Here is a 25957-nt window from a genome sequence, read left to right as displayed (position 1 = left end):
AACAGACATTTCTCCAAAAAAAACACATAAAGATGGCTAAGAGGCATGTGAAAAGATGCTCAACATCATTAATTATTTGAGAAATGCAAATCAAAACTATAATGAGGGGACTTCCCTGGTGGTGCAATGGATAAGACTCTGCGCTTCCAATGCAGGGGGCCTGGGTTCGACCCCTGGTCAGGGAACTAGATCCCTCATGTATGCCACAACTAAGACTTTGCATGCCACAACTAAGGAGCCCATGTGTCACAACTTAGGAGCTCACGAGCCACAACTAAGGTGCCCTGGAGCTGCAACTAAGGAGGAGCCCACCTGCCACAACTAAGGAGCCCACATGCTGCAACTAAGGAGCCAACAAGCCACAACTAAGGAGCCCACCTGCTGTAACTAAGACCTGGTGCAACCAAACAAATAAATAAATCTTAAAAAAAAAAACACACACACACAATGAGCTATCACCTCACACCAGTCAGAATGGCCATCATCAAAAAATCTACATACAAGGGCTTCCCTGGTGGCGCAGTGGTTAAGAATCTGCCTGCCAATGCAGGGGACATGGGTTCGATCCCTGTCCAGGAAGATCCCACATGCCGTGGAGCAACTAAGCCTGTGCGCCACAACTACTGAGCCTGTGCTCTAGAGCCCGCAAGCCACAACTACTGAAGCCCACATGCCTAGAGCCCGTGCTCTGCAACAAGAGAAGACACTGCAATGAGAAGCCCGCGCACCACAAAGAAGAGTAGCCCCCACTTGCTGCAACTAGAGAAAGCCGGCATGCAGCAACGAAGACCCAACGCAGTCAAAAAAAAAAAAAAACAAAACAAAAAACAAAACCTATAAACAATATGCTGGAGAGGGTGTGGAGAAAAGGGAATCCCCCTACACTGTTGGTAAGAATGTAAATTGGTATAGCCACTATGGAGAACAATATGGAGGCCCCTTCAAAAACTAAAAATAGAGCTACCATATGAGTCAGTAATCCCACACCTGGGCATATATCTGGAAAATAATATGGTTCAAAAGAATATATGCACATCTATGTTCACTGCACTGCTGTTCACAATAGCCAAGACATGGAAAAAACCTAAATGTCTACCAACACATGAATGGATAAAGAGGAAGTGGTACATGTATACAATGGAATATTACTCATCCATTAAAAAGAAATAATGCCATTTGCAGCAACACGGATGGACCTGGAGATTATCATAATAAATGAAGTAAGTCAGACAGAGAAAGACAAATATATGATATCGCTTATATATGGAATCTAAAAAAAAAATAGATACAAATGAACTTATATACAAAACACAAAGAGACTCACAAACTTAGAGAACAAACTTATGGTTACCAGGGGGAAGGGTGGTGGGGAGAGATAGACTGGGAGTTTGGACATGACATGTACACACTGCTGTATTTAAAACAGATAACTGGGCTTCCCTGGTGGTGCAGTGATTAAGAATATGCCTGCCAATGCAGTGGACACAGGTTCGATCCCTGGTCAGGGAAGATCCCAAATGCTGCGGAGCAAAACTAAGCCCATGCACCACAACTATTGAGCCTGCACTCTAGAGCCCGCTAGCCACAACAACTGAGCCCGCATGCCGCAACTACTGAGCCTGCACTCCAGAGCCCGCAAGCCACAACTTCTGAGCCCGCATGCCACAGCTACTTAAGTCCACGTGCCTAGAGCCCGTGCTCCACAACGAGAAGCCAACACAATGAGAAGCCTGTGCACCACAACGAAGAGTAGCCCCCACTCGCCACAACTAAAGAAAGCCCACACGCACGAATGAAGACCCAACACAGCCAAAAATAAATAAATTTATAAAAATAAATAAATAGGGCTTCCCTGGTGGCGCAGTGGTTGAGAATCTGCCTGCTAATGCAGGGGACACGGGTTCGAGCCCTGGTCTCCACATGCCGCGGAGCAACTAGGCCCGTGAGCCACAACTACTGAGCCTGCGCGTCTGGAGCCTGTGCTCCGCAACAAGAGAGGCCGCGATAGTGAGAGGCCCGCGCACCGTGATAAAGAGTGGCCCCCGCTTGCCACAACTAGAGAAAGCCCTTGCACAGAAACGAAGACCCAACACAGCCAAAAATAAAAATTAATTAATTAAAAGAAGGCTCAACCTTTTTAAAATAAATAAATAAATAGATAGATAACCAACAAGGACCTACTGTATAGCACAGGGAGCTATGCTCACTACTCTGTAATAACCTAAATGGGAAGAGTATGAAAAAGAACAGATACATGTATAACTGAATCACTTTGCTGTACACCTGAAACTAACACAGCATTGTTAATCAAATATAATCAAAAAAAAAGGATCTATAGTACTGAAGCACCATCTTTAACCAAAGGTAATTACCCTAGCACTGAAAGACTTGTGAGCCCTAAATCACAATGCCAGTGACCGACTTGGATTTCACCTACACTTAACTAAGAACACTTAATAAGTCAAAACAGATGCTGGTCATACACAATCATTTATTTTTACATGATTTATGAGCATGATTAACAAGCTACTGTAATTTTTTTCACCCCATCTTTAAGATAGTTCTGAACTAATTAAACCTAGGACTCTGAACATGGCAGACAAAAATTACTATGTCTAGAAAAAAATAATAATTTCTTAAAACTAGAACCATCTATTTATTCAAGAGCCTGCCAATTCAAGTTTCAGCTAGGCTAGTAAGACATTAGAAAATCATATTTGTAAGAATAATACCTATTTTTAAATTAATCATAACAAATCCATGTAATTTGAGTTTGCATTTTTGTTGCGGTCTTCAAATGTTACTATATATTAGCTGAAGTGTTCCAGAAAACTGAAAGATTTCAATCGTTTGAATCAAAGAAATGATGGAAGATGTTCTCAAGGACATATCTTTTTCAGTAAATGAATATTAACACAAATGAAGACTGAGGGAAACTACATCTGATAATTTACAGACATTTACTTATTACTTGCTCTTCAAAGTATAAGACCAAATAAATAAAAATATGATCAGAGTGCAACATATTACCATGAAACCACTTCTGACATAATGCTATTTGGACTGGCCCTTTAAAATTCTATGCTGCCTGTCATCTAATGGCTTATAAACAATATAAGAATTTTTTAATATTATTGTAGATTATAATAGTTATGCTTAATAAATGTCAGAAGACATCTTATTATAGACGCCAAATTAAAGATTAGCACTCACTTTTAAGGGTCATAAAAAGAAAAAAGGAAAATACACGTTCTAAGTTTAAAAGTTTTTCTCCTAAAAACAAATTTAACTTTTTTTTAAATTTAATTTAATTTTTTATTTTCTGGCTGCATTGGGTCTTCCTTGCTGTGCGAGGGCTTTCTCTAGTTGCGGCGAGCAGGGGCTACTCTTTGTTGCGGTGCGCGAGCTTCTCATTGTTGCGAAGCATGGGCTCTAGGCGCGTGGGCTTCAGTAGTTGTGGCACTCGGGCTTCAATAGTTGTGGCTCGCAGGATCTAGAGCACAGGCTCAGTAGTTGCGGTGTATGGGCTTAGTTGTTCTGCGGCATGTGGGATCTTCCTGGACCAGGGCTCAAACCCGTGTCTCCTGCATTGGCAGGCAGATTCTTAACCACTGCGCCACCAGGGAAATCCAAATTTAAAATTCTTAATGAAATATTTTAATTGAAAAACCAATCTGAAATTTCTCTTTTTAAGTTGAATCATTAAAATTTAGTAGGGGGCTTCCCTGGTGGCGCAGTGGTTGGGAGTCCGCCTGCCGATGCAGTGGACACAGGTTTGAGCCCTGGTCCAGGAAGATCCCACATGCCGCAGAACGGCTGGGCCCGTGAGCCATGGCCGCTGCGCCTGCGCGTCCGGAGCCTGTGCTCTGCGACGGGGGAGGCCACAGAGGTGAGAGGCCCGCGTACCGCAAAAAAAAAAAAAAAGTAAGAATTATCAATATTAGGGACTTCCCTGGTGGTGCAGCGGTTAAGACTCCGAGCTCCCAATGCAGGGGGCCTAGGTTCGATCCCTGGTCAGGGAAATAAACCAGCATGCCGCAACTAAAAATCCTGCGTGCCACAACTAAGACCTGGCACAGCCAAATAAATAAATAAATATCTTCTAAAAAAGAATTATCGGGCTTCCCTGGTGGTGCAGTGGTTGAGAGTCCGCCTGCCGACGCAGGGTACACGGGTTTGTGCCCGTGTGGGAAGATCTCACGTGCCGCGGAGCGGCTGGGCCCGTGAGCCATGGCCGCTGAGCCTGCGCATCCGGAGCCTGTGCTCTGCAACGGGAGACGCCATAACAGTGAGAGGCCAGCTTACCGCAAAAAAAAAAAAAAAAAAAAAATTATTATCAATATTAGAAACTACTATTCACAGTTGAGATGAATAAATGAAATAATTTAACAACTAAGGGGCAAAGATAATGTATAACTGCAATACAATTTTTAAAAATTATTTGTGAGCTAGAGATTGTCATACTGAGTGAAGTAAGTCAGAGAAAGACAAATATGATATCACTTATATGTAGAATCTAACAAAAGGGTACAAATGAACTTATTTACAAAACAAAAGTAGAGTCACAGATACAGAAAACAAACAGGGTTACCAGGGCTAAGGGGGGAGGGATAAATTGGGAAACTGGGATTGACACATAAAGACTACTATACATAAAAGAGATAACTAATGAGGACCTACTACATAGCACAGGGTACTCTGCTCAATACTCTGTAATGGCCTATATGGGAAAAGAATCGAAAAAAAGAGTGGATATATGTACATGTATAACTGATTCACTTTGCTCTACACCTGAAGCTAACAACATAATTGTAAATCAATTATACTCCAATAAAAATGTTTTTAAAAAATTATTTGTGAGCTAAATTTAAGTCTTTACAAATCAAGAAAGCAAATTTAGGCAGTGTCACATACCAAAAGTAATATCTCTAGTAAGCTATGTGAGAACAGTCAACTCACCAATCCCTTATGTTCTACACCCATTCCCTGGATCTCCAAACCTTGCTGTTCGCTTCTGAATGCAAATATGTTTGAATTGAGGCTTCCCACATCTCAAAAACTTTCAATGAGCATTTGATAGTATCAGCCCTCGTTCCCTTTATGCTTAGACATAGTCTTATGCCTCCTATGTTGTTTTTGGTTAAAAAAAAAATTTAAAGAATACTTGTCTTTGTTTTAGACTAGCTCTTTTCTCCATTTAAATTATATACACACACAATATTTTTTTAAGCTGGAAAATTTTTCACTTACATGGCTTTGACTGAAAAAAAACCTAAAGGCAAAAACATAATCTGTTTATAAAATATTAGCCTGCATATTAAAAATAGAAACATCATTTATTTTTCTTAGCTAAGGGAAAACGAAAATAATCCATGCCAAGAAAATCAGTATTTACAGAGTGTGCCCTTATTTTAAAGTGTCTGACGATCTTTACTTTTACCACCTTGTTTGGGTAATAGTTGGCAAGTTCTACCTTCATCAGTAAATGACTAAAACATCATCTAGCTGCTGTTAAAGTATTGGTCTAAACACACAATCCCTAATACAACAGCATGCAGGAATAACTCTTCCATCTCTGAAGAAATTTGAGTATAACATATTTCTCTTAAATAGAAGCTTGTTTTCACTTGCATTTAGCTGAATTATACTTTTGAAGCCCTAACCATAGAATAAATTTGTGAAGACCAGGTCTTAAATAATGTAATAAATACCTTGATTTTATTAGAATCAAAAGAAAGAAAATTCCTTATTCTCCACTGCTATTCCTTCCATTTCTTTGGTGGGGGGACACAACTTCTGAGCCTGCGCTCTAGAGCCTGCAAGCCACAACTACTGAAGGCCGCACACAGCAACAAAGTCCCAACACAGCCAAAAATAATAAATAAAAATAAATAAATTTATTTAAAACAGGGCTTCCCTGGTGGTGCAGTGGTTCAGAGTCCGCCTGCCGATGCAGGGGACGCGGGTTCGTGCCCCGGTCCGGGAGGATCCCACATGCTGCGGAGCGGCTGGGCCCCTGAGCCATGGCCGCTGAGCCTGCGCGTCCGGAGCCTGTGCTCTGCAACGGGAGAGGCCGCAGCAGTGAGAGGCCCGCGTACCACAAAAAAAAAAAAAAAATTATTTAAAACAAAGATTTATAGATATGTGTATACACAGGTTAGTATACACACATATATTTTCTTGCTCTATCTGCTGTGACACTAAATAAAAGCAACAGCAACCCTAGTATCAGTGAGTACTCACAGGCACTCAAATACTGGTTTCTAATACCATTTTCCAATAAAGGGAACTGAGGTTCCTTGCAGAGAAGGCTGATTCTAGGACTGGGGCAGGAAACATACAAGATGAGTCTGGAGTATTTTGAAGTTCCAAAAAGTAAGAAAGTGCTCAAAAAAACAAATACACACAACAAAAATATATCACCTTAATGGGACACAGGAGCCATCAGAAAGGTTCCCAATGGCCAAAGCTGGAACAATTTGAGCAATAAAATAAAGCAGTACTAAATTATACCCCAAGGTATAAAAATAAATATTTATGAGTCCATACTGATTTAAATAAATGACTGAATAAATGAAAGAGAAAAAAAAATATCCCACGCAGAAGAATTTCAAATAATTTATGTAAATGCTCTACCCTCTTTAAGTGTGGGCTGTACAGTGATTTCTTTCCAAACGATACAATATGGATACTGGTAGAAGAGTAACTTTACAATAAGAAACCTAACAAATACTACCTCAGTGAAGTGATCAAGGTCAAGATCAACAGCAATAAATCATATTAACAGTATATCCCTTGATATGACATGATAAAAATGGCATTTTACCTCTGTGGTCTCCCTCCCAAAAGCCCACAACCCTAGTCTAATCATGAGGAAAAAAGTCAGACAAATTACAATACAGAGGCACCTATAATACCTAACCAGTATCCCTCAAAATTGCCCAGGTCATCAACAAGACAAGTCTGAGAAACTGCCACAACCAAGAGAAGCCTAAGGAGACATGAAAACGAAAAGAATTGTGGTATACTAATTGGGATTCCGGAACCAAGGAACTCTGAATACAAAATGTTTACTTTAATAAATTTTATATGTTAACTGAACTATATTATATACAATTAATAAAAAATATATCAATTCGCTAATTATAACAAATATATTATACTACTATAAGATGTTAACAGAGGAAATACTGCAGGACATATGGGAATTCTCTGTACTTTCTTCTTAATTTTTCTGTAAATCTGAAACTGTACTAAAAAATAAAGTCCATTTAAAAAATTTTGGAGAAGTTTATAGTTTCTTCCTGAGGTGGTAAAATTTGACTAGCACACCCTCAGGACTGTTATGCAGACCAAAATAATAATAATGGTAACAATTTTAAACTTTTATAAGAAATTAAGAGTAGAAAATGCCTGGTCTGAGAGTCAGGAAACATGGAACAAGTGGCAACTCTGCCACTAATTTTACAATCTTGAACATGACTTATCTTTTCTGGTCTAGGTTTTTACACCTATAAATTTAGAGGGATAAAACAGCCTCTGAAACCATTAACATCACAGCAACTGTAAAGTGTTAGAATAAATCTCTTTATCCAGTAGATCATAACAGTAAACAAGCAACTTTGCTGTTCCTCTAAAGAGAAAAATAAAACCAGGTTTAATTACATGGATGATTAGCATAATAGCTGCCACTTCTACAACTAGGAGCTGACTTTCACCACGCTGAACCCTAGACTGGTCCAGTCATTTATTAAACGATTTATTAACTACTGTTTCTTCATCCTAAAGTAGCAAAGAATTAAAAATAACATGGATGACTGGATACAAAAATCAGATGTGAGTACAGTCTTGAAAGCAAAGAGAAATAAAATGAGAAAAAAAAAACAAAAACAGAAGAGCCCAGGGTGTGCCTAGCTAGCTTCAAGTTCCAAATCCTTCACAATATTTATGTTTATCTACTTTCATATCAAAATATAGCTTCAGAGTCTAACCATGGGCAATGGACCAGAAGTTATAATCCACTTCTAATATTAGAGAAGCAAGCAAATGTAAAAAGAACATTCATTCTTCAAAGAAGCCTTAATGAATGGGGTGGCAGGAATGACTGCACAGCATGGCACCAGCAGTAGAGGCATCTACAACCATCAATCTCCACAATGGTGTAGCCCCAGTTGCTCCCTCTTCTCTTTCTCTCTTTGCTTTCACAAGTGATGATCAGCAGACCAAATAATTCAAGGAAGCCTTCTTTCTACTTAACAAAAAAATGGCAACACCACCATCACAGTACATCAACTTAGGGTAGTAAGAAAGGTTGTTCAAAATTAAACAGATACAGAACTATAGAATATAATCAAGGAGTAGGATGGTCTTTACACAGTATTATTTCCCAGAATTTTTTTACTATGATGACTAGAAAAATGAGACAGAGGAGGTACGGAGAGATCCATAAAATATTCTAAATCTTTAACAAAGACAGTAATGATTAAATCAATGTGAAGAAACTACATCATGTACAACAAACCTGGTCCCACCTTCAAAGAAACTCACAATCTAGGAAAGAAGATAGTGATAGATGATGCATATGCAAAATGGCTATAAAGTTTTTCTGAAATTCTTCAGAGCCAAGTTCATTAGTCACATTAGGTTCAGGTTAGTGAGGAATGAAAGAACATCAGTTTCATTACTTACAATTTCATTTCTGACACAAAGTATATTTATTTCTCCATGTTGTATTTCTGTACCAAACCTGATTAAGAAACCAAGTAAAAATTAAATATCCTTCAAAAATTATTGCCATTGAGGATATTCTGTAAGCTGTTAGAAACTGAGTTCCAAAAACATTTTGAGCATGATGGTTGAGTCCAGTAAAGTGAGGCACTGATATCTGTAAAGTGAAAGATGTTCTACTTATTTTTGCTTTTTAAATAAAACTTAGCAAATCAGTAGTACTACCTACAGTCACATGCTACCTAATATCAATATAACCACTATGTGATTCCTGTATGTCAAAGATCCCTTCAAATTAACTAATATTTTTAATCACATATTTAAAAAGAAATAACTATAACACGGAACCTTCCCGAAGGCTCCTAAGTCTACATACGTTATACATTCCTGAGTGCTCTTTATTAACAATTTTCTCTTAAAGAATTCTCATTAATTGGCTAGGCATGTTTCCCATCCTTGCCCTTGCAGAAACCATGATTCCTCTTCCCCAAATCATTGGTTTTTCTCTAAATAACCAGTATTCATATTTATTATCATTAGCATTACTGGCTTCAATTTCCCAGTATGAAGAAAATTCACAAGTCTCTGATTCCTAAGATCCCTTTGGTGTTCTTCTTAAGAATGATAGTAATACTTAAAATGTCAGTCTAGGGCTTCCCTGGTGGCGCAGTGGTTGAGTGTCCGCCTGCCGATGCAGGAGACACGGGTTCGTGCCCTGGTCCGGGAAGATCCCACATGCCGCGGAGCGGCTGGGCCCGTGAGCCATGGCCGCTGAGCCTGAGCGTCCGGAGCCTGTGCTCCACAACGGGAGAGGCCACAACAGTGAGAGGCCTACGCACCGCAAAAAAAAAAAAAAAAAAAAAAAGTCAGTCTAATTATAATAGATCACCATGATTTGGCTAAACTAACCCAAAGCTGTTTTCACTGTAAAGTGAATGCCAGCTGAGGCCAACAGTTTCTCTCAATGTATTATTAGGATTCTATAATCCTGACTTCAAGAGAGAATCTACTAATATTTTTTTTTAAAACTCCCCGCTTAAGCAAAAAGTTAATGATTAATAACTGACTTTTCCTTGTTAAAAACAATGATTTTCATATTTTTGTACCAAGCAGCTCTACTGGTAAAAATAAAATAAAAATTGTGGCACATGCTTCCAATATATGTATACTTACTTATAAATTATATGTTTTACTGTACTTATTATATACATTATAAACAAATACAAAGAACTCCCAAAATTCTTAAGAATAAGGAAAAATACATATAAATAGCATTTTCTTCCTATCTCCCAATGGATTTTCTTGAGCATCCTCTGGTATGCACATACCTCATCCATACTTTGTCATTCTTTTTACTGTGTTAAAATTCACATAGTAAAAAATTCACCGTTTTAACCATTTTAAAGCATACAATTAAGTGGCATTTAGTACATTCACAATGTTGTGCAACCATCAGCCCCTAGCAACCATTAACCTGCTTTTTATCTCTATGAATATGCTTCTTCTAGATATTTCTCATAAATGAAATCATATAATATGTGACCTGTTGTGTCTGGCTTCTTTCACTTAGCATAATATTTTCAAAATTCATCCATGTCGTAACATGTAAAAGTACTTCATTCCTTTGTATGGCTGAATAGTATTCCACTGTATTGATAAAACTTAATTTTTTAATCAATTCATCCGTTTATGGACATTTGAGTTGTATCCACCCTCTTACTACTGTGAACAGTGCTGCCATGAACATGTGTACAAGGGTTTTTTACCTGAATACCTGTTTTTAAAAATTCTTTTCAGTATATATCTAAAAGTGGAATTGCTGGATCATATGGTAATTTTATGTTTAATATATCAAGGAACTTCCAAACAGACTGCTACAGTAGGTGTACCATTTTATTTTACATTCCCACTAGCAATGTACGAGGATTCCCACAACCCATTTTATAGATATCTAACTGATCAAGAATACAATTTGACCCAAAACACCAACTGGTCTATAATGGGCATGTTTTGACCACCTACTTTGCCCACCAACCTCTTTCCTAGAAGATATCCTTGCAGAAAGGATACGCCACAACAGACTGTCTCCAGCTCCACCCCACCTCCCTCCCACAGTAATTCCACCCCTGACCATTGATAATTTTGCCAGGGATAGAAACCTGACCCAGGAGAGTCCATCTACTGAAAAGTCAATAACCAGGTTCTCTTTAGAGAATGTGAGAAGCAGCTCTGCAGAATAAAGATGACGCAGTGTGGGGATCAGGGCAAGCACAGTGGGAAGTCATTGCCATTCGCAAACTGAAATTATGGGGGAAAGAAGGCAAAAAGTGTGCAAAGAAACATTGGTAAAGAGAAAAACCACAGTCCGTGCTGCACAAAGAGAAACAGAGGTAAGAGAGTATAATCTTGGATACTGACAGGTTATAATTTCATGAGGCTTGGTTAGACTTTATTTCCTGACACTGGATATTCATAAGACTGTCTACTATTTATTCAAAATAAACTTTTTTTTTATTTGACATACTTTGAATGGGTTTCTGATTCCTGAAACCAGCAAGTTCTTACTAAAACAAGCTCCGACAACCTTGACTTTATTTCTCTCACTAGTTTTAAATAACCTGAAGAGGTTCCTTACTAATTAATGGATTTTAATATTTTGTATTCAAATTGAATACCTTTTGAAGAACCATACAAAGGCTTTCACAGGGAGTTTTTAAAAGAATGTGAGTATCATTCTTTTTAATCCACACTTTTATAGGCTCCAAATAATGCGGTTTTTTCCCTCCCTAAAGACTCCAGGTTTCTTGTAGTAATAAACCTTAAAAGATGATCTTTCAACTTGTTCCTAGTACCTGTTTTTCTAAATCTAATCAACAGAATTCTTGAGTTTTCCTTCTTAAATAGGAAGCTGAGTGCAACTGTATTGTGGTCAATATTATAAAAGTTGCACAGTCATCTAGAAAAAATCCTGACCAGTCAGACCAAGATTCACATATTTTCCCTACTCAAGAGTTTTAGATTACCCACTCTAAGAAACAATCCTCTGTAACATCTAAAAAGTTCACCTTCTATTCTGGAATTGCAAATAAATTAAAGTTTCAAATAATTGCGACAAGCTAGTAATTTCTAGTTATAAGCTAATACTCTAACAGGCAACACACCTCAAATATAAGCAAACTACAAATCTGTTAGGGTATCTGATCATTTCACAATAACTTCAAAGGCACAGGATATGTCTTGTCATATTTAATTATTTCTAGTATCTACTCAAAATTATGAGTTTGTACAGAGAAAGGTGGATAATAACCTCTGATGAAAATCTTTAAATAACAGGACAGACACACATACATAGACAGGGACACACATTTTCTTTCAAGTCCTTCAATTCAATAAAGACAACCTCAACCAAATTCTTATCATTCCATATGCTTTCTAAAGGCTGCTGGCAAAACTCTAGATTGTAAAAATATATCTGAAGCCATATAAAACATTCTGATCATACCAAACTTGTAAATTTGTTTTATAATACAATGACTTCTTCTCTTTGGGTCTGGTATTAACAACTGAATTTACTTTTTTATGTGACCATGTAAAAACATTATTTTAACCAGGTACTGTGTTCAGACAACCATCCCTGATCATGAGACACACCCTTTTATCTCCCCACCCCCTGCCATTATCTCTTCCCAGTTCCTGAGTTTAGTGAACTATGTGAATGATTATGCAGGTTATTCATTTTTTTCTTTTGAAAATTTAAAGTCTAGATATTTTTAAGTAAAAAAAAGGGAAATCATCACTAATGTTAACTCCATAAATTCAGAATCTTAAAAGTCAAACTAATGGCATAAAAAAATTTCTAGTATGTAAAGCATGCCAAATTTTTCTGACATTTTCAAAGCAGGATAAGGCTTGACATATCAATGATGATACATCAACCGACTAGTAAGGCATGGACACCTCAAAGAGCTTGAGGTTCACTGTATGGTACATGTTTACAGGAAATTATAATTTGCTATGACAGAGAACACAAGGAGTAATTAATTAGTCATGGGAAGATATGAAAGATCTCACAGAGAATATGATATCTAAACTGTGACAGCCTTCTCCCTTTGCAGACAGGGAAAGGAAGGTAACCAGGGCAAGGGGGTAAGAGTGGACTAGAGCAAGCAGTTAGGCATATGAGAAATTCTAGAGTGAAAGAATACAATCATCAAGGAACTAAAGGCTTAATCTGTTTCAAATACAGAGTGAGAGGCAGAAAGTAAAGGAGAATATTTTAAAATCATGCAGTAATTCATTTTAAAGAATAGGTTTTGGGGCTTCCCTGGTGGCGCAGTGGTTGAGAATCTGCCTGCTAATTCAGGGGACACGGGTTCGAGCCCTGGTCTGGGAGGATCCCACATGCCGCAGAGCAACTAGGCCCATGAGCCACAACTACTGAGACTGAGCGTCTGGAGCCTGTGCTCTGCAACAAGAGAGGCCGCAATAGTGAGAGGCCCGCATACTGTGATGAAGAGTGGCCTCCGCTTGCCACAACTAGAGAAAGCCCTCGCACAGAAACGAAGACCCAACACAGCATAAATAAATAAATAAATAAATAAACAAACAAACTCCTACCCCCCAACATCTTCTTTAAAAAAAAAAAAAAAAAAGAATAGGTTTTATTTTAAAGACATTTATGCCAGCTACAATACAGGAATCCATGGGGGAAACAATACACAATCACAGAAAGCAACTGAGGAAACATTTCCAATAATCTAGAAAAGAGAAGATAGTGGCATTAATTTAAGATTAATTTAAGAAAGTGACATTAATAATAAAGAAATAAAGTTGAATCAACATTGGTGGGAGAGGAGGGTATGGTGAAGAAGTAACTGAAGAAAAATAGGAGTACGTTTTTCTAGACTGGGCAAATGAAAGATCCTACCAACTAAGTAAAAAGATGGTGTTGTTTATTGGGTGTGTATGGAGGAAGCAATGATGAGTTCAACTTTAGACATGTTCCACTGAGTTACTGTGAGACATGTAAATGGAGATATCTTATAAACGGTCCAAAGTTCAAGAATAATCTGATTGGACATGTAAATTTGGAAATCCATCAGTATATAAGATGGCAATTTCACAGCAGTGAGAATGCCCAGAGAGCATGCAAAATATGAAGAAAGTAAACAACTGAAGCTTGAGTAGGGCCAAAAGTAAAGGGAAGAGCAGACAAAGAGATTCAAAATCATATATACAGATAGACAGACATATATGAAACAATAATTAGAATTACAGAAATCAAATCACGTCAACTTTATAGATGAGAAAACTGACAACCACAGAAGTTAAAGACATTTACCCAGCTCCATAGTACCAGTTTAGAACAGTAATGGAAGGGGACTGGAACACTCCTCAAATCTAGTCCAACCTCTGAAAATAATTTACAAATAAAAGTTTTTTAAATATTGAGATTCTACAATTAAACGAGTTAGCATTTTAAAAACACAAACACTGGGAATTCACGGGCAGTCCAATGGTTAAGACTCCGTGCTTCCACTGTAGGGGGCCCAGGTTCCAGCCCTGGTTGGGGAGCTAAGACGCTGCATGCTGTGTGGTGCAGCCAAAAATAAAAAATAAGTAAATAAAAAGAAAAACACAAACATTATCTACTCATGATTGGTGCCTTAAGAAAAACTCTAATTTTGACAGAAAATGTTATATTTGTTGCCTTTAACCTGACTCTTCACACCCATATATATGTTTTGAAGTGTTTATTAAGAAGATACTTTAGGTTTTGATTGTAATCTTTTTCACTCCCACTTCCTACCCTCATTGCCAATAAACTTTTAGCATGACCCTTGCTCTCTAACTAAAGTTTAAGCAGAGCAAAATAATCTTATGCTTTTATATTCTGAGACCTATTATTTAAAACATGATAAAAATACATTTAAAAATTATGGGGAAAGATAATGTGAGACAAGTGAAAAGTAGCAAAGAAAGAAAGAGTTCAGCCAAAATTTTTCAACTTAATACAAATGATAAAAATTACGGTACCAGGCAAAATAGATTTCTGCATAATACTCTACATTTAATTTTATTTAAGAAAAAAATATACAAAAGAAACTGGATTAAACTGATAGTCGTAAAAAGGGAACATTCATCATGGCTTTCTGAAAATATAATACAGAAAGTTTGGTCCAGCAAAAAGATCTGAAGGGTCTAAGAAAAAGAGCTAACTAAAATCCAGATACATTACATTACTCCTTAATCATTTATGGCTACCATTCTAAACCTAGTAAATAATGTTTCATATCTTCTTGTATGTCACTTTCTCTTTTACTCTCCTCCTGAAGTATGTATCAACCAGTAACCCAATTTTTTACTTCTGCCTCAACCATAACAATACCTCATCAACACAACTAAAACAATGTCAAGTTTCTTTTTACCTTCATTCTTCAATTCAAATCGTTATTATTCCAATTTCTCTGACTTAAGCTTCTTAGCAAAAGAAGTCACTTAAACTGATTTTTAAGGTATAACTAAAAACTAGGGACTTCCCTGGTGGTCCAGTGGCTAAGACTCCACACTCCCAATGCAGGGGGCCCGGGTTCGATCCCTGGTCAGAACTAGATCCTACATGCATGCTGCAACTAAGAGTCTGCATGCCACAACTAAGACCTGGTCCAGCGAAATAAATAAATAAATATTTTTTTAAAAAACAAAAACAAAAAAACTAGCCCTCACTGTCACAGGAGCATCAACAAAAAATCACTTCCAAATGGCCAAACCGTAGGCCGGGCGTGAGTGTCATGAGAAGAAAACACACCTAATGTATATTAAAATTAAATCAGAGATTTTCGCTTCCAGTTATGACAAGTAGCTGACACTGAATACCCTCCTGCTATACATAACTAGCAAACTAGAGAGAATATAGAAACAATTACTGTCAGACAATGGACAACAGGCAGAGCAGAACTATGACCTGTGAGAGAGGGCAAACAAATGAGCTAAGCCCTAGGATCACACTCACTTTCTACATAGAAGTACCATCAGTATCATGAAATAAGAAGGGGTCTGGATGAGCAGAGAGACAGAAAACAGAGTTTGGGCAAGCTGAAGCAGCTGGAATTTGTGGGACAGAGCACCAAACAAGAAGCGAAACAGAAAAGGATGGAACACAGAAACCTAGAGTCTTTGGCTTGAACATAAAGCTGCACATGTAAAACATGAGATTCCACAGGACCAAGCAAAGAGTAACTACCAGTATTCTCATGAGGTTAGCTAGAGTCATTAGGGTTTCAACTAGCCAGAGTAAAGACCTTTTTAAAAGAGACACCAGAAAGGCCATGGCATAGAAGTGAGGCTAAACTAGATCTAGAGCACAGGCTTCTCTGGACTTCCCCCTAACAGAGCTAAAAGTATAAGCCTTATTAAGACCAAGCTTATTATCAAGTAAATTTACTGCCTGTCAGATCAAATTTCAACACTTTTTAAAGAAAGAACAAAATCCAGACAGTCAACAACATATTTACAATGTCTACCACACAAATATTACTAGATACGTGAAAATAAAATCATAACACACTACAGAGAATTCTATCTACTGAGAGAACCCTGAACAAATTACTCAGTCTCCTCTCATCACTTTACAAATTTCCCTCTTTTAAAATCAGAAATTAAAGAGACAAGTAGAAGCAGCTTTCCATAATAATGCAAAGGAAATGTGGTAGAGAGATTCCACTAAAGTAAGAGGGAGGAAGGGAGGAGGGTGGGGAGGAGTAGAACAGTCACAGATTTTCCCACTTATTACTGTACATTATAATACCTGATGACGTGCATCATCAAAGAAACAGTATATATGGTATAGGCTACTAATACGTAAAAATACAACATTTTTAGCCTACTATAAAAATTTACAGAAATAAAGCTCCTGCAGCTAAAGGCTAAGCTTCAATCAGTCTCAAATAAATGATAATTATTTTAGATGGGTTTTATTTCTAATGAGTATTTATTGCCATGTATAAAGAAACAACTATTGTTTATTCAAAATTTAGATACCTGGTAACTTACATAAGACACAGCCTCCAAATCAGAGAGGAAGCAAACAAGAAAACCCACAATTAAAAAAAAAAAATTTCATGAACTAATGCTCATTTACTAATTCAAAAAGAAATTTCTCAGTGCATCTCTTAAAAATCATGAGACAATTCTTACAAGCTTGGTTATTCCTGGTTTCCAAGTTGAAAGAAAACTGAAAGCAATTAGAAGGGAAGGCTGAATTATTAGAAGGTAAGTACCATCACAGCACAAGTGACTAATGAAAGTCAACAAAAATTAAGAAAATCATAAGAAGCCAGAGAACTCAGAAAAGAAGCCACATTCTAAGAGCATAAAAAGCAGAGAAGGTCAAATCATTTAACACAGGTGAAAACAGACCTTCTGGCAGTGATGCCAGAAAAAGTATCACCACATAACCCCTGCCAGCAAAGATGACCCTAAATCAAAAAGAACAGATTAAATTACACTCGAGTATAAATATAGTTCAGTCACAGGCAGATAGTTACTTTTGGAAACCATTGACATTAGTTGAAATAAAATATGTTGGTATTCAAAGGAAAAAACAAAGAATTCACTGAATATTTTGACTAGTCAATGGCTTACTCCACTTCAACCCAAAATTTTATACTTAGGACACTTATCTCCCTCCTCCCATTAATCTTCGTGTCAAACTACTGGGGCCAATCTGGCTCTTGTATTCCACAGTTTTCCCATAAGTTTTCCCTAGTAACTTTTGACTTTAATATACCTAATTGCATTCTAAACTACCCTCCATAAAGTATTTTTTGCGCATTATCCAAATCCTCTATGTAAAGTCAAGTTGTAGCTGTAATTTTATTTCCCCAGTTTACTGTACATGGGAGTTATCCTTCACAGACACACTAACAAAATGTTCTTCAAAACAATGAACATGGGCTTCCCTGGTGGCGCAGTGGTTAAGAATTCGCCTGCCGATGCAGGGGACACGGGTTCGAGCCCTGGTCCGGGAAGATCCCACATGCCGTGGAGTAACTAAGCCTGTGCGCCACAACTACTGAGCCTGCGCTCTAGAGCCCACAAGCCATGACTACTGAAGCCCCATGCGCCTAGAGCCTGCACTCTGCAACAAGTGAAGCCACCACAATGAGAAGCCTGTGGACCGCAACGAAGAGAGGCCCCCACTCGCCGCAACTAGAGAAAACCCGCACACAGCAACGAAGACCCAACGCAGCCAAAAATAAATAAAATTTATTTTTAAAAAAAAATGAACATGAAAGTATTTCATTCAATAAACAGGTTACTTACCTATAAGGCTGATTCTCTGACAGATAAAACCAAATAATTATGATTACAATTACAGAGCTTAAACTTGGGCTAACAAATTTTGAAAACTGGGTATCCAAGATCTGCTCCATTAGAGTCCTCAACCTAGAAATCCCAAAAGTCCATGGAATAAATCTTTATTGGATCAGGGAACCTAGTTCAGACTATCAACTGAAAGACAGAAGTTCTAACCCCATTTCTACCCAGAATTCATCATACTTTAATAACCTAAAAACCTTGATTATGAGTTAGGAAACAGGGACTGCCACCTATGCTGTCTATTTCCAAGTAGTAGTGGGTGTCAAATGAGAAACTAGATGAAATTACTTTGTAAATTATGAAACACAGTACAAATGTAAAATTATTTTATCTAGGGCCGGATTTCAACTCTAGTGCTTTCTAAGCAAAATCCATCCCTAGTCTTGGAGTTTTCTGGCCCTTTGAAAGAAATTACCTTGACAAACAATAAAAGTAGTCTCATAGGAAGTAGTGAATCTAGAAGAATTGATGAGGATTTTCCTATGTAGCTTCTGAAACTGATGAAGTATCAAATGATTCCTCATAAGCACTGTGCAACAGAAGGACATATAATTATTTAGTACATTAATGTTTTCAGAGAATCAAGTTTGAAACTACAATTCTTGTAATATTCCTTAATATGATTTGAAAACAAGATTTTTACCTGAACACTACAAGAGCAACACTCTTAGATGAGCAATAACTATCTTACTCTTACGCTTTCATTATCTAGCAACTTACAAATCAATATCAACATTAGCAATATTATCAATGAGTTAAATCATTTGTAAGACCTCAAAAATCTAGAAACCCTGCATCTGACTTTCCACCCTCTACCTGTTCATAAAAGCTTTCATGAAGCTATCCAAGGCCCTTCAAGTACAAATTTATTTAAGTATTCTTGTACAATGAGAATTCAGAGGCAACTGACCAAATCACATTTTTATTTGAAAATTTATTTTCCAGTGACTGCCTTGTGAATTGGAAGGAAAGCTCTGAACATTAAATCCCAGGACCTGAAATCTTCCATATCTTCTCTCCCTAGAACCAGAACTTCAAAATTTAGAGGTCAGTTTCAGTGTCTCTGATTCACAATCAGCAAAAGCTCCATTCTCTAACAGAAAGAGCAATCCAGTTTTAAGCACATGATCTCAGTTAGTCCACCTATTTAGGCCAAAAAGAGAGTCATTAGGTATTATCTACCACTTTAACAGACTCTATCAACCTAGAAGATGAGAGTGTCTTGAGCTGAAGTATATTTCTTTTTGATTCCCCACCCCCTAATCTTTAAGAAGGCATATTCTAGTAAAATACTCCACAGCTGGAATCACAACAGAGAAGAAGATACTCTTCAGTCCCTTGATCACAGTGGAGTTCTCCATTTGGATAAATAAATACATTAAAGCACCTATGGGTTTATATGCTGGAGAAGAGGGATGGTATCTAGAGAAGAAACAGGGCAAGCACCCAAAACATCTGTAGGCTCATTTCTCTGGCCTATGGCCTAATTACCATGAATCGGGTCTAAGTCTAGGACTCGACATAGAATATCTTTTCAAACATTTAGAAGTGATTAGATGACCTTGTATATGATATCCCTGCAAACAAGATGGATAAATTATAGGATGAATGCCAGGACAGAAGGTTGCTGATTAATTAATGTTAATTCAAAGAACTGTAACTGGAACAAAGAGCTATGGCCTCCTGGCTCCAGACAAAGAGCTACGTCACACTCAGTGTCTTCTATTCATAATATATTTTCTAAACTGGCCATCAGGAAGTACTCATTCCCTAGTGGTGGAGATCTGTGTGTGCAGGAGGACAATAATCCATCTACCCCAAGTGTTTTTTTTTCTTCTTTCTTTCTTTCCCCAAAGTACCTTTTAACATTTTTCCAACTGCCAGAAATTTATTTGAGAATTAAAAGCACTAGACAGGTATCATGATGCTATTTTCAACAATGACAATTTGGGTAAAAAGAGTCAAAACATTTTCTCTAACCATCTCCTGGTTCCAGATAGGAACAGGGATTTTACTGGAAGAGATTACATGTGATATGATCAAACACCTCATCCCAATTTTTCTTAAATTATCTTTAACCAAGATGCTAATCAAGATGCTCCCTCTCCATCCCACTTCTGCTGATCTGCTTCCTTTGGGGGAAAAAAAAGTTAAAAGTGAAAGGTCAAAGGTGCTATTTTCAAAAGATCTGGAAAAAGCAAAAAAGCAAGAAGGAATCAATTCTGTTGCCCAAAGTCACCCAACAAGGCACTAATTTAACTTGAGAACACTGTCCTAATAAAGCAACTAGCATCCAAATTCCAAAGTACTCTGTATACCCTAAGGAACCCATGAAACTACTGTTCTCATTCTCAAAGGTTTAGGAATATGCACCTTACTCTTCAAATGTTATGGCCACTATCTTTAGAGAATCATTTTATAGGAACATCGTTTTTCAGAATCACCAGAAGAGCTTTTTTACCAAAAAAGTAACATAATGTACTAATGGGAAAATATTTTCCATGATTAATAACCAGTTGACCCTTAATAAGAGAGTACCTCTTTTGCCAAAGAAACAATAAAAAGCAAAGAATAGAATAGAGTATCATTTTGTAAATATGCATACTTCCAGACTTTTCGGTATTTCCCCCAAGACACATGCTCTGCTTCCTAGTGCCTGCAGGAAAAAACTCTACTTTTGAAAACTGATACATGATACTAATGGTAAGAACTTAATTTATCTCAAATTGAAAAAACTTCATTTATGAATTTTTTTTATCTCAAACTGGACTTCAAACATTTCAAATACATGAAAATGCTAACAGTTCCACAAAATAAGTAAAACGCTCAGATAAAATGATCTATGAAACACAATATTAAAATGCTGTTTATAAAGAAAACAGAAGAAAATTTTCAGAAAAGAGACCTATGCTAAAAGGCCACCATGTTATCATGTACAAATCTAAACTATCTATAATGCGTGGCAAAAGATTATTATATTCTACAAGGCAGGATTTGATACTTTCATCCAATATATAGCAGGATCTGACAGCTGCCACAACAAAAACATTAAAAAGGTTCCTCAAATAAGTATTTTTACACAGTTTATATAATCTGATTGTGATATTTATTCAAAAGCCTACTCTGTAAAAGTAAACATGATTAAGTCTATCTTTTACTATTGCTGATCATGATATTTATGATAAGCACTTTTGTTAACAGTTCCTTTCACGATTTAGACATAGCTCCAATTCATTTGTTATTGCCCAGAGTACTGTAAAGAAAATCTAAGCAAAATCATGATAAATCTGGACATGGAATTCTTTATTTTAAAACGTACCTTTATCACAAAGGTTGAGAACAGATAGTATTTTAAGATACAGTCTCCCCTTATAATTTAGAATCAGGAAAATAAAGAAATCTGTCTCAAATGCTTTATGTAAACTATAGAGCAGACTTAACTCTTGCTAATTAGCTGATTACAACATACAACTAGCTGTCACAGTATTAACAGTAATATCTACTTCTCTACATCACAAAAGTCAAAGATGATGCATAAAGCACATTGTTTAAATCAAAAGTTTTAATTGGAAATTAGATGTAAATAACTAAGATAAATGTAGATTTGTAGCCTGCCAGATTTCCCTTATTTGGATGATGTTTATTCACTCATTAATTGTTCTGCATTATGTGGACACCATATACACTTCATAAAGCTCTACAAGTGTACTGTGATAACTAAAGATGTTTCTATTTTATAAATTAACTCAAATAATATAAAACTTATTAAAAAATAAAAACACCATCAACCATGTTTCCACATGTCTTTTCTAATTTGAGATGTGTGAAATCTTAAAACTAGAAAACCATATCGCCATTGAGAAGGCTAATAAAGCTAGATGTTAGTCTTTTTTTTGGAAAATTTTTTTTTAAGAGTTGAGAATATCATTGTGTTAAACCCAAAATTTCAGCTAAAGCATTAATTTTAGCTGTAATAAAAATGCTATAGACATTATGAATAAATGAAAACTTGGGGAATAATAAACAAAGCAGAATTCATGGTTACCATATTTACACATACTCTTTGTTGTGTTTCAGTGCCACATGATCTGATTCAAAGTAATAAACATCAGGATCATCATCTTCCTCTTCTGTAATGTGCGGATTGGCACTCTCTTTGGCAGATGGCAAATGTCCAATATTGAGTCTTGCCTCTGAGGATGGCTTACTTAGTCCTTCACTCCCATAATTTTCAGAGTCACAACATATGCCTTTTTCATTGTGAGAAATTTCATCGGGATTTGTGACAGACTGACTTATATTATCACTAACAGGTGCATTTGTTTCACTGGGATTAAGATTATTCTCCTCAAGTTGTCCATTTTCTCTGCAAGGAGAACTGTTTTTAGTGGGACTACCTCTGGTAGGGGCCGCCCTCCGGGGTGAAGTTCTCAGAGTATACCGATGTTCTTGAGGTTCTGATAAAGACATCATCTGAGCCGAAATACAGTCTAGAACAGAAGATGGTTCTGGTTCTCCGGAGACTGGCATACTCTCAAGACTTGTGTCCAGGGCGTTATTGGTGTTTTCATTACACTGCTCTTTTGAGGCACTGCTATCTCCCACCACATCTACTTCCTCCTCAGAATCCCTTAAAGATGAATGAATTTCAGAAAAGGGGCCTGTAGCTGGCTCAGTAGTCAGCTGATTAACATGTTCCACAGGCAGGCAGGCAGTTACTATTTTGTGGTCCTCCAACTTGACCTGCACTTCTGAATTTGTGCAAGGCACGTTATGGTCTATATAACTGTCCTCCTTCCTACTACCAAGGAACATTGAAGTGTGGGTATCCGAATCCCCATTTTCAGCTACTGATTTCTCCTGCAACACATAGGAACCAGTGCTATTTTGTTTAGTGTTCCCATCGGACTGACAGTCATCACAGTTTACAACAGCTGAATCACTGTCATCAACACCATTGACAGCCAAATAGCCCGTGATTTCTTCAACTACTGTAGAATTAAGTGGCCCTTCCTCACTGACATTCACCTTTTTAATTTCCCTTTTCTCACAATCATCCAGTATAAGACATCGACAAGCTCGTTTAGTCCCTTGAAAATCTGCATCATTGTCCACTACTGTACTCCTCTGTTCTACTGACTCCTTGTCTGATTTTATAGGTGAATCTTCTTCTGAACTGTTTGGTGCTTCAGATCTAAGACAACGCTTAATTCTTTTTAAAACTGGTGAAACAGGTTCTGTTTGCCTTCTTTCACAATTTTCTACAGACTGCCTTTCTATGTTATCTTTTTCTGAAGAAGGAAGTCCTCTTTTCCTAGGGCTTACCCATGACTCTCGAGTACTCTGCTGTTTTATATCAGTAGTTCTTCCATTATTATTTCCTTTCTGAATTTGCACAGGCTCTGGTCTCTTCTTTGGTGATCTTGATCGTACTTGAGAATGAGAAGAGATTTCTTCAGGATGAGCAATGCTACGATTCCTTAAAGTTCTACCACAAAAAGATTCATCCAAGCCGTTTAACCCCACTGTTGATCTTGTAACACGAGTAGATCGGGAAGCAGCCATACTATGGCAAGTCCCTACAATACGGTCATCATGATCCACTCATTGGGAAACCTTCAAAAACGTAAACAAAATAATGAGAAAAAGGTAATAGTTAATACACCTAAAACAAAAGTATAAAGCTGTAACTTTTTAATCCATGTATAGCCATATTAAATTTTGTGATATAATTATTTTATTAACATTTCCAAAAGTGATAATATTAGCTAACAATTATATGGCACGTAATACATTCCAGGAATTGTTCTATATGCTTTACATACGTTAACTCACTTAAGTCTAACAACGATTAGAATAAGTGCTTATTATCATTCCTACTTCATAAATGAGGAGACTGAGGCACATACAGTTTAAGTAATCTGTCCAAATTCACACAGCTAGTAAACTGCTGGGCAGGGCCCTAGATTCCACGCTCTTAACCTTCCTCGCTATGTATCTACCTCTCAGATATACAGGGGCAAAGCGCCCAGAAAGATCTCTCTCAAAGACAGGACTTCATCTTGGTTATTAAAATAATAATCTTGAATTTATATAGCAGCTATCATATAAACTATCCCAATCACTTCTCATGTTTTCTCAACACTTCTGGGAGGTAAAAAGACAGGCTCTGCTCTTTTTAATTCACTCTTACTAAAATGAGTTTCAGGTCAAATTCTTTGATAACAAACCACGTGGCATCCAAAAAAATTTGGCTGCAGTAGAATTTTTTATAACTAAGCAGATGAACAGAAATCGCAGTAGAATTTTTTATAACTAAGCAGATGAACAGAAATCACAACCGTAGCTTATACTTGCTAAGAGCAATACAGAGCAAAGCCAAGCCACCCTAGTCTCTAGAAGTAGAGCCACAAATTAGCAAGTGAAAGGAAGTATTCTAAAGAGGATAGAAGAAAAAGGGAAAGAAGCACACTGCCGAACAAATATTACATTTAAGAAATCAGGAATACACATATAACCCCATCATTTCCTTCTTTCAACTCCTGAGTATATGTGTATGCCACAGTATTAATGCATGTTGAGGAGATGAGCAGGCTTTCTGGTGTGGATGCTTTGGTGCTTCTATAATACAAATGAGAGGGAAACTGAAAACTGCCCTGATTGATCCATTTGTATAAACTGAGCGATTCAGTGATTATTTTCCAAGGTTCTCCCAACAAACAGAATTAAAGGAGCTGTTAAAATTTGAAGTCTCCATTCTTCTGCTCCTCCTCTATTTAGCTTTCAAAAGGTACTTTGCCACTTCACTGCCTGACTTCAAATGGGGTGCAGGATGGACAGAGAAAAGAGGCCAGTAATGGTCGTAGTACAAAGCTGCACAGGAACCTCTTCCCTCATCCCTTTTGCCAGCTTTCCCACAAGCTCACTCTCCTATAACCCTCCAAATGCCATTCTACCCCTCTCCTCACAAATCAAATACAATCTCTCCTTTGCCTCAACTTAGAAGTATCTAACAGTTGGAAAGGTTATTAAGAGCTACAGAAGATACAGCAACACGGTATCACATACAAAAAGAAGAAACTGTCTTCTTGTTCCTGCCTGCTGACAAAATGAATAAAGTGAAGAAGTATCCTGTAAAATATGTAAGTCAGTTGAATTTAGTTTTGTTTCAGAGTATGGCATACTTCTAAATTTTTAATTAACAATTTTTTAAAACCTTACAAACTCACAAAATCAGCCCTGGGATTAAAGTGTGAAAATTCTTTCTAGAGAATTCCATAGCAATCACATGAACAGTAAGTATGGAACATTGATCAGAACTTAAAAATAATGCTTTTCAAAGTAAACTTTTACTCTTTTGGGACTCATTAGTCAGACCTGATGTATAATTCTCTTCTGTTAAAATCTTCTTATCAAGATTACAGTCTATTTTTATTCACAGGTAATAAACAGTGAATGACCCATAAACATCCACTTTTAATTACAAAACTTTAAGTTAAACTTCAGATGATGTTTCAAAAGAGCACAAACTAAAAAATATTAAAATCAATGTATTTGTTTCATGTATCCAAATCTGAAGCCTTCAAATTTGAAGATTACAGATTTTTAAATATTAAATACCTATGTAAATATAACAAACATAAGCTAATTTTATAAACTTTATTTATAAAACCTAATGCAAATATCTTTAATGCCAACTTGATTATATTCGTGATTTATGGTTCAAAAATAATATTGGCAATAGTAATATTTTATAAACACACACACAAAAAACTGTTTATCTTTATTTTTAAAAATATGATGCCAATCGAGGGCATATAAACTTCAAATGATTCTGGTAACAGGCATT

The 25957-nt window shown here is 36.9% G+C and overlaps 1 protein-coding gene across 8 annotated transcripts in view; it reads right to left on the bottom strand.

Annotated features, from left to right (window-relative positions):
* The window catches only part of ZZZ3 (zinc finger ZZ-type containing 3), a 102316-nt gene that overhangs the window by 29214 nt on the left and 47145 nt on the right, over window positions 1–25957 (bottom strand). For 6 of the 8 annotated variants that reach the window (XM_030865977.2, XM_030865980.2, XM_030865979.2 and 3 more), the window contains one exon: window positions 22169–23724. The exons of the other annotated variants lie outside the window; for them this stretch is intronic. In XM_030865977.2, coding sequence (XP_030721837.1) covers window positions 22169–23673 — 1505 coding nt within the window. In that variant the 5' untranslated portion in view covers window positions 23674–23724. The remainder of the gene's footprint in view (window positions 1–22168; window positions 23725–25957) is intronic. 8 annotated transcript variants of the gene reach the window in all.

This window comes from Globicephala melas, chromosome 1 (assembly GCF_963455315.2).
Source record: "Globicephala melas chromosome 1, mGloMel1.2, whole genome shotgun sequence".
Lineage (NCBI taxonomy): Eukaryota > Metazoa > Chordata > Mammalia > Artiodactyla > Delphinidae > Globicephala > Globicephala melas.
Note: the sequence above shows the minus strand (reverse complement) of the source record. Positions and strands in the feature narration are given on the sequence as shown.